Raw genomic sequence first — 10,596 nt, forward strand, 5'->3', positions numbered from 1 at the left:
AGAATAGTAGGTAGGTATTTGAATTTTATTTCCTTATTGAAATGCCCATAGATGTTTCTACTAGCACATGTACTAGTTACAAATAAGATACCAGTGGTAGGCTCCCTTGCACCGCCGGCTAGATTATGGGTATGACAAGGGTGCCTATTGCTGCCGTGAAGCAGTAGTGTGTAAGCATTGCTGTGTTTCGGTTTAGCTAGTGAAATTACTGGGCAAATAAGACTTAACATCTTAAGTTTCAAGGTGACGAGCGCAGTTGTAGTGCCGCTCAGAATTTTTGGGGTTTTTCAACAATCCTGAGCGGAACCATTACCATCAGCTGAACGTCCTGCTCGTCTTGTCCCTTATTTTCATAAAAAAAAAGATAAACTCAAAAATATTTTAGTTGCCGGACACATGGAAAGTCGATGTATCGAAAAAAGCATTCAACTTGTAGTAAGTGCCGTCTCGCAGTTATCAGGCTTCCGAAATGCAATAAGGAACCCTTATAATCTCGCCATGTTGTCTGTCCATGTATTACTGAACTTAAGGAGACGCCGGTGGCGCAATAAGTTGAACCGTAGACTCTCACCGTGGAGCCAGCAGTTCAATCGTCGCCTATCACGTAACAATGTGTTTTCGGCTTTCGAATTCATATGTACAGTTCGACGCTTTATAAATCAAATCATTTATTAATAACACCATTGTTAAAAGTAAAAAAAAAATCAGTCAATTAAAATTCTAATTATCATTTTAGATAGGGAAGTACCTTACTCACAATAATACAATATTATGTAATTCTTGTTATGTTAGATAAATAAAATAAATATTTTTTACGTATTGTAAAATATTGTACTTCTTAAGTGTCACTTACGGCCGTTCCCAATATACTATCTACAAATAGAGATAAATTACTACGTTCTACTGTCAGTAATTAGCTGTCAATAATCTGAAGGTGTCCCAATATACCCGATAAGTCATTCTTATCGCCTTATATTGATACCCGTGAATTGCAATTTCCATTCAAACTTCTATCGCTGGTAACCTATACGTCCTCCCATTGACACACAGCGAGTTTTTATCTCAAGTAGACCACAACAGGAGATAGACTGAATATCGGGAACGGCCGTACGTCAAATAACTGGTATCTTGTAAAACCCCTCCACTGAGTAAAACGTATGTTCGAAAAGCCACTTTCGAAGTTGTGTTTAAAATACCGTTGTAGAAGTTGCATCTTTCTTGATCGAGTTCGGCAGCTTGTTACAGACAGATGGACCCATTAAAGTACCGGCAACGCTCTTGTGATTTGTCTGGTGTTTAAAGAGAGTACTCCCTTGCTGCTGCGGTAATCACATACCAACAGGTGGCCCATATTGCTCGATTGTCCTCCTCTTCCATAAAAAATAGAGTTTTCGACTTATGAAAACTTTTAACTTTCATTTTATTGAATCGAACTGTTCTCTCTTTGATTTGTGACCGCCCGTCCGCTAACCATCCCTGTAATTTAGTTTGCGTGACAATCCGACCCTTTTTTTATTATAATAAGGGACGAGACGAGCAGGACGTTGAGCTGATGGTAGTTGATACGCCCTGCCCATTACAATGCAGAGCAGCTCAGGATTCTTTAATCGATTTTAATTCTTTCTTTATTTAATTTATTTCACCCTTTAATTGAATTTTGTTCACACATCCTCATGTGTTACATATTTTTTTGATACAGGACTAGCTTTTTTAACTTATAAGGTATCTGCCAGTGGATGTCCCCCTCAAAGTAGTTAGTTGTCTGGTTTGATTACCGTTTGAACTTTGGTAGAGCCGGTACCCTCCTAGAGCAAAATCTTTTTAAGAACTGCTGTGGTAAAGAGAAGAGAGGTGGACGCCAGTTCTCAACCGCTAATTAACCCTGGTTTTGTTTTTTTTCTGTTTTTTTTTTTATGGAATAGGAGGACAAACGAGCGTACGGGTCACCTGGTGTTAAGTGATCACCGCCGTCCACACTCTCCTGCAACACCAGAGGAATCACAAGAGCGTTGCCGGCCTTTAAGGAAGGTGTACGCGCTGTAGATGTAGATTGTAGTACCAATTCCATCGGATATGGCCCTTTCGTAATGTCGTAGCCCTCCCACATCGAAAAACCCTAATTGGACCTTAACATAACCATAAGCCTGCAACGTTTTTATTCTTTTTACGCGCAGAGGTAGCTCAGGGCAAAAAGTAAATGCTCTTTATTCATAAGGTTCCCGTAAAGAAGTTTATTAGGTAGAAATTGTTGAATGGATACCATGTAATCAAATTGTAGTCCAATATATACAAAGTATTATCAAAAATAAAGGTGGAATTAGCGGCTTCGCTTCCAAGATTGTTAAAAAATGTTCAAACAATAAACACATCGTAAGCACATTAGACTTTCTTGATCAGTTTTGGTACAGTTTTATGTGTTTATGTAAAAGATCAAACTTTGCATGCGTGACTCATACAGCGTGGGCGATCGGAACGTTGTCGCGTGTTGGAACTCGAATCTCATTGTGAATGACGTAAGAACATAGACAGCATTTTACAAACACTGAGAAAGTATTCGATGAAACAACTTTTAGAGATAATATATATGACCATAAATCCGAAAACAATAGGTATTTTATTCACCATAAAATCTAAATAAGATGGCATACAGAAGTAACATAGGCGCGTAAAACATGTCGCTTCACAGGCGATTTATAAAGGGAGTAGTAGTGATTTAAACAATTTGTTATGTTTTTAAAGTAATAACCCTCACTTCTAGGATTAATACACAAATAAAATTTGAAAAACAAAATTTTATGAACGATGCGGGATTCGAACCTCCGGCGTTCCGTGCCGGTGCTCTAAACCACCGAGCTAACCGTTCGATTACCACCTCGTTATAAAATTCTGTTTGCTTTGTTCAACTCTCAGGTTGTGGCTTCATCTACAGGATCTACTTTACAGTAGTAGTAGTAGTAGTAGTAGTAGTGATTTAGTATTAACCGGAACGACGAACGGAAAACAAGGCGTAAATATGAGTATAATATAAATATATTAGAATATAGATTATCTAACTGCAGAAACTGCAACTAAAGCAATCCAAATATTACATTTGATCGGTAACCCTTTTTTATTGCTCTTTAAAATGAAATATAATATTTATTACAGCATTTAATATATTTGTTAATTACCTAGGTAATTGCAGTTATTACAGCATTGTAAATTACCGAATATAAACATTAAAAAATTTACACTATTCCGTATTGTCGCATGATATGGTGATAGTTTTTTACTTTTATTAATCCAAAAAGTCATTAGTATTTCATTAGAGCCTACATGACACTATTACACCGCTCATAATGCATGCTGAGGCCCATATATCTGTTATAGTCATTACTTACAAAGGAAATTATCATAAAAACATACATAAAAAGGTTAACAACACCCGGCCGATGTGCTTAACATGATATACATAGGTATAAAACAGAAGTATTGATAGCTTATAATACGACAGTAAGGAGCCCAGCTTTGTTGGCTTCATATCCTTTAACTTAATGCTTTTAACGTCCGAATATGCATCATAATAATATTAACTTGATAGCAAGTGTTGCTATTTTAATAATTTTCTTTTTATTTCGCATTTTCATAATTTCTGCTAGATACATCCGATACGAAACGTACATATTCTGCTCTGCAAGACAGGCTTGCCTCGTGACTAATGTTGTAGGTACGTTAATAGTAGTATATTTTCCATGTATATTATTATAATTAAAGTAAATGTAATGCATCTGCATCTGTAGGTCAAGTGAAGTGAAGTGAAGAAGCACTAGAAGAAAGTATAATATGGCCTTCATTGTTTGAGCTCTAGTGATGCGCCCGAAATATGTAATAGTATTAGTACAACAACGGATATTACTAGCGTTATCTGTTTATTTACCAGTGGGAGGCTCCTGTGCACAGGATGCCGGCTAGATTATGGGAAAAACAACGGCGCCTATTTCTGCCGTAAAGCAGTAATGTGTAAACATTATTGTAATTCGGTCTGAAGGGCGCCGTAGCTAGTGAAATTACTGGGCAAATGAGACCTAACATCTTGTCTCAAGGTGACGAGCGCATTTGTAGTGTCGGAATATTTGGGTTTTTTCATGAATCCTGAGTGCCACTGCATTGTAATGGGCAAGGCGTATCAACTAAACGTCCTGCTCGTCTCGTCCCGTATTTTCATAAAAATAAAAATATCTTGCGGCCAATGATATTCACACAGAGAAGTCATTGGTCATCACAATTTTAATATAAAATTTTGTAGAATAAAAATATTTTTATTTACACATACATTATAATAATTTTGTTCGTGACGTCTGTCTATACATTAAGATCTCTTTGTTTTGTGGCTCTTTAGATTTTCTGATGAGACTGCCCAAATATTGCAGTGCATCGGGCATGTTTGCCGACGCCAGAGTCCCCGATTATTCCGCAGTGATATGATTAAGAGATGCGGCTTTTTGGTCTCGAATTTGGTTTCGCATTCGCGAATCCGAAAATGAAATTATCAGTGTATATTCTGAGCACCCGGAGAATCCCTTACTCCAATTCTAGCTATCGGTGACAATAATCGGAAATAGTTTTATCAGTGCATTACTCTTTGTACGAACCCCCCTTTGGGGCAATTTTGGTTTCCAATTTTTTTTATTAAGTACTGTCATGCATAATAATTTTATTGTTACATCTTATTTTTATTCAATTTATCGTAATGGGTTTGAAAGGGTTAAAATTCTTGAAATAAATGACATGTAGGTAAATATTGTTATTAAGAGCTGTTAGAGACGCGAACAAATTGTAACATTAATAGTTACTCAATGGGTCACCTGGGGGCTGCTGAAAATCAGCGCTGTGTTGGTATTATTCCAATGCAGCATGACGCTGAGTCAGTTCCTTTTGATAACAATGACTGCTACACAGTACTTTTAAATTAAGATAATCACTATAATATTATGCATACATTTGTTTCATTTTTTTTTTATCATTTGTATATTTTTATGCTAAGTATAAGTTTTTAATTATTATTTTTTTACCTCTAAGTCTTTCTTAGTTGTATTATTCTGTGTGGTTTGTGTTTGTTATTAATAAAGTTTTCATTCATTCATTCATTTATGCTACAATGAGGGCGATATGCCCCCCGTGAGGGAAGACTGATATGATAGTAATGGACTACTAATATTAATAATTGTAACACCATTTCAGGTGGGTCGCTCCGTAATTGATAATATTGAAGAGTATATAATATTTAATTTATTTAAGCATACATACTAACTCCTACTAACATTTTGGGTGTTTGTAACTTTTATGAATAAATTCAATGAAACTCGGCCAATTTCTATTCCAGCAGACCCGATAGATTGCCCTGAGCAAACGTCAATTAGACAATATTAAACTGGTGAAGATTGTCATATCTACTGAGAGACCTATGCCGACAGGTCTATAAATAAAAAAAGAACCCAAATCTTCAATATCATATATGTATTCATAAAATGGCTAAGAATAAATCGGCTATCATGTCATATACGTCCGTACCGATGGGCTCGTGCCTATCATCTATTCGGGTGAGGGGCAGGCCCTTGACACATGACGCCTCGGTGCCGACTTGATAGAGATGGCGGCAGTCGTGTCTAAACAGCCTTACTCGACGTTCGTAAGTACTTCTAATCTGTATAGCGTGGGAAAACCTACAACGCACTATGAAAATTGATAGAATTAAAAAAATAAATTATCCGTAAAAATAAACCACAATCAAACGAAATATTAGTAGTATAGTGATTCTTCATCTAAATTGGTTGACGTTTGTTTAATTATAATATGACTCAATTTAATAGGAGTAAAAGACAGGGCGATTGAAGACATAAAAATGACGCGCTCGAGTACAAAATCAATGCCAAAGAAGCGCTCTATTACCGCACTATGTCGTTACAGTTTGGCGATCTGCCTACGCCCTCTTTTCGAGCTACCCCCGAGTATCGTGGGCGTTTTAATGACGTCATAACAAATAAAGGCGTGTTATAAGTTCAGTCACTTACTCCTCCACAAAACTAGTTCAACGAAGGTACTACTACTACGCCTTTTTTTCGCCTACCCCCAACTCCCAAGTCATATATATATGGTAAATGTATACACTTGTATAAAAAAGTCCCAGCCACTGTTCAGGCATTATCTATAAATAAATTTAAATGTTTTATAAAAAAATGGCTCTGTCGTAAATCCTATTACTCCACTGCTGAATATCTAAATGATCGGACAGCCTGGGTCTAGATTATGATTATTTTATTGCGATAGAAATGACTGTACAATATTGTATATTTTTATTGAAAAGAGCGCAAAAAAAGAATGCTGGGAGAGTTTCTTACGCCGCTTCTTCTCTCTCAGAGCGCCATTTGTTTCCGAAGCGGTAGTAGTATCTAGTAGTTATTAGAAATGACATCAAAAAGAATTCTAAAGGAATCAATTTTGAGAAAATAAATGCCTTTTATAGTGTTCTAAAGTAACAATGTAAAATCATCACTTAATTTGCAGTATTGTGTAGTTATGAGTACAACAGCCCTTTTGTCTTCTTATTCTCTTTATTACCGTCAGTTATTCTTCCGCAAAAGACATTTGATGATCGGCTAGCGACTTTTTAGCTACCGTTAGTACACAACAGATTCTTAAGTGATATTGGCAAATCATCAAGTTATAATTCTACAAATGCCTATGTAAGAACACCCTTTCCCGAGTTACCCACAAATGTAGGAGTGTCTTAATGCCAAATAGAGGCAAGTTATAATGCAATATCAAAGTTACAACCTGCACAAATACGAATTTGCCCAAATGCTCTAGTAACTTATAGCTGTGCCAATGCTATCGAGGACTTATTAAATTGTTGATATCTTTTTTTGTATTTGAATGACGAAGAAGAATGAAGCCAGAATAACATTATTCCATTTTGTATATTTAGAGTTTCAAGAAAAATCATAGTCGACAACATTTACGCCAGTAAGGATACCAGTTGTATACCTACATTAAAAACGCCTCTGTGAAGTGAAATGTGTGTATTGTCTTTGTTTTCAAGTTTTAACATTTTAATCAGCGACAGAGGCCAAGCAGACAGAATCTCGACTGAATATAGTTTATGCTCCCATATTAATAATATCATTTATTTCAGGCTATATGTGGCCAATACAATGGTAGTAAAATCTTATTCTAGGGTTAGTAACACATTAAATACTTTTATTTGGACACTTGAACCACTAAAGTAATGTGGCAGGTCCATAAACATTTTAAATATATTGTTATACTGAACTCTTAAGATGTTCATGGGCTTACACTTATAATCAACCCCGAGATTGCTTGAATAAAAGACTGACAGTATGAGGTAAGCAGAAGCTTTTTAACATTTTTACTGCACTGCCTAAATCTTATTGGAACGAAGTGCCTTACGGCAGGCTTGGAGGAGATAGGGATTTTGCTGCGGGACCGAACTGAAAAAAATGTGATTGTAAAACCGTAAGAAAAGTCCTTGGAATAAAACCGTTAAATGAGACGTGCGCAGGCGCGACAGTTGTATACACAAGCGAGTGGTGTATAATACCTTTTTGTAATTATTTCTATTTCTATGTAATTTTATGTTGTCAAACAAATATAAAGAGACATATCTTGTTATTTTAATTGATAATTTGGATAACGATTTTTTTTTATTTTACGTAATTTATTATTTCCTAAAATACTGAATTTCCTAAATACTTTCCTGTACTTAAATAAAAACTAATCTGCAAAATTTAAGAGAAAAATCAAGAAAACCTACATAAAATTGAACACAATTTTTGTTTTACAAATTGTGTCAATTCTACATTAGACAAAGGAACTTCGTTCCCACCTGGTGTCCCACGACACCACATCTTTTTATATATATTCCATTGAACAGCTGAACTTCGCCTATCTCTCTCTGTGTCCATGTCGTACTTAGAGTACTGGTGACAAAATGACCTAAATATTTAAACTATTTTAATATTTCTAGTTTCCTTCCATTCAAATAAATATCCGGGCCTTTCTTGAGTGAAATACCATGACATTTCTTTTCTTTTTGTTGTACCCGGTACGTCGGTAACGGTAGGTGCAAACACTTTGTTATATTAATTGCAAGAATCACACTTCCTTACCAAAAATTTTTTGTTTCTTACCTTCAACTCCAGCTTTTCCCTTCAGAGCTATGACCTTACTAGCTGGATTCATGATAGCTGAATCAGCACTTATGGGTCTACGTATAGGGTTGGTAGGGTCGGCCATATCAATTATAACCACCTCAGAAATATCACCAACTTTCTCCCGAACACAGATAAATTTGTCTGACTCCATTGTCAAGGTGTTGAATGATACTGATGCCGGATTGATACCAATGTTTGTGAGCTGAAAAAGTTTTTGACTCTTAATTTCTGACTGTTAATTTTTGGTACATCTTACTAGTCTTATTATATGTGGGTACTCAGAAAATTTTGCGAAAATAAAAATAATATGCTCTATGTATGTCTATATTATATTATATATAAAAATTTTATCCGTTTGAGCCGATTTTTTATTTTATGGAATAAAATTAGGCAATACGGAAGCTACCCAGGATTTTCATAGGTGTGATACCCAGGAAGTCCTTTTTTTGCCTATCTTGGTGAAGGAGCAGCCCGCTGAGCCTTGTGATTCTCCAATTGTTGTTCACAAGAGTGAAACAATATCTGACAATTATTTTGTAGCATACCTTTTGGCATAGAAATAGTTTCTGAATATATTTTTATATAAACATTATCAATATAATTGTAATTTATATATAATCTGACAGACATCTGATTTTTGCTAGGTTTGAATGAAGTCATGTTTTATATTTGTAACCTCTATTTAATTAAATAAGACTTTATTCTAAATTACTCTTGTTTAAGGCAAAGTCAAACCCAGAGCTGTTAGATTCTCTAACAAAATAAAATTTCAAGTATGTTTTGAATTTGGTTGCTTTATTTAAGTAAGCAGAAAAATGCCTGTCAGTTGTGAACATTTGTATATTGATGAAGCTTGCTGGCAGTAATCAGAGAGCCACCAACAATTGACACTAACCACCACATTTATATAGAATATGTACATCACAATTATATAATATGCTTTAAGTTGAACGGAGTTTGATAATATAACAAATTTTTAAAAAAGTAGTTACTTTCAAACTAGAGTAAGTTTGGCATGCTATCAGGGTCTCCAGGTTGGTTGGGGTTGTGAAAAGGATGGAGAAAGTCAAAATAGTTTCTTTTTTTCTAGATGTTACTTTGGGGAAATACTGATGAAAGTTTATTAGTGAGTACTGATATAATGTAGAAACATTAATTGCTTTTGACAGAAACATTTTATAGAGCTGATAAGTGCACAATACCTTCCACTAATCAGACACAATATTACAGAAATGTTTGAAAATGTAGCAGACAGAGCCACATTCAGGATTGTAATAAAATCTTGGAATTTTATTGTGGGATTAAAAAATGTCTGCTTCTCATGTCTTCTAGCAATCAATTATACTAATTTAATTAAGTTTTACCCTATTACAGTTACTTTAGTTCAACAAAGATTGAAAAATGCATACATTCCCAAATTCATTTTGTCACATCACATACCACAAAATTAAATTTGGGACCTAACTATATCAAATAAGTAGAAATTACACAACCATTTTCTGGAGTGTTGAGACTGAAATTGTATTGAAATATTAATTAAACTGGTACTTAGAGAACAGTGTAATGGCAAGCTCTGTAATACCTAATATAAGCCATAATTGTAACTTCATATAACACCATGTCTAGGAATATTTAAATGTGGCATAACATCCGTATCCCCTATTTCATATCAAATAAGGGAACCCTCAACCCTTTGATGGAAAATATATTATGTAGAACAGATCAATACCGGCACGTCAATTTCGTAGGAAAAAGTGGAATATTCATATGCAATTGCGCAATGTACAAATTTCCTATAATATCTTCTTAGAGCAAAGTTGCACTAATGTGTGCCACCTGCAGCATCCTTTATACAAGATAGAGATCCTCAGGTAAAAGTAGTTCGGTAAATCCAATAAGTCGATGGGCGTATGTGTACTCACCTGTAAATGCTCTTGAAATCGTATTGGTAATACTTGAGCCATGATTGCTGTTTATTATTCAATCTAAGCAAACCAAATTAGATAGCAAGCGATCTTCAATATCGCGAAGTCTGAAAATTTTAGCACAATAATTTCAATTTCACTGTTTTTCAACCGAAACAAAAAATCACCATTGACAATCACGTATCAACATGGCGTTCAGTCATAATAATGATACGAAATATTTTTTTTGTTTTTAGTATCTAAATTGGGACATCTTCAAATATATGCAATATTTTTACTCACTATTGTAAAAAAAATCTACATGAATAAACTAACAGTTTATGAAATTATTTTGTAACATACGAGTAACACCCACTTCTGCCACATACACAAATGAATGAAATGAATGAGAATTGAAGTCTGATCACTGATGCACTGGATAGTGGATACAACATTCATTCAATTTCCAGTCAAACGAACCA

At 35.0% G+C, this 10,596-nt stretch overlaps 1 protein-coding gene across 1 annotated transcript in view; it reads right to left on the reverse strand.

The window, feature by feature from the left end:
* Positions 1–10,515, reverse strand: part of LOC126974162 (clathrin heavy chain) — a 52,873-nt gene extending 42,358 nt beyond the window's left edge. The window contains exons 1-3 of the mRNA XM_050821596.1: positions 10,418–10,515; positions 10,133–10,242; positions 8,187–8,412 (exon numbers count right to left, since the gene is read on the reverse strand). Coding sequence (XP_050677553.1) covers positions 8,187–8,412; positions 10,133–10,174 — 268 coding nt within the window. The 5' untranslated portion in view covers positions 10,175–10,242; positions 10,418–10,515. The remainder of the gene's footprint in view (positions 1–8,186; positions 8,413–10,132; positions 10,243–10,417) is intronic.
* Between the last annotated feature and the right edge of the window lie 81 nt (positions 10,516–10,596).

The sequence above is a fragment of the Leptidea sinapis genome, chromosome 31 (assembly GCF_905404315.1).
Source record: "Leptidea sinapis chromosome 31, ilLepSina1.1, whole genome shotgun sequence".
Classification (NCBI taxonomy): Eukaryota; Metazoa; Arthropoda; class Insecta; order Lepidoptera; family Pieridae; genus Leptidea; species Leptidea sinapis.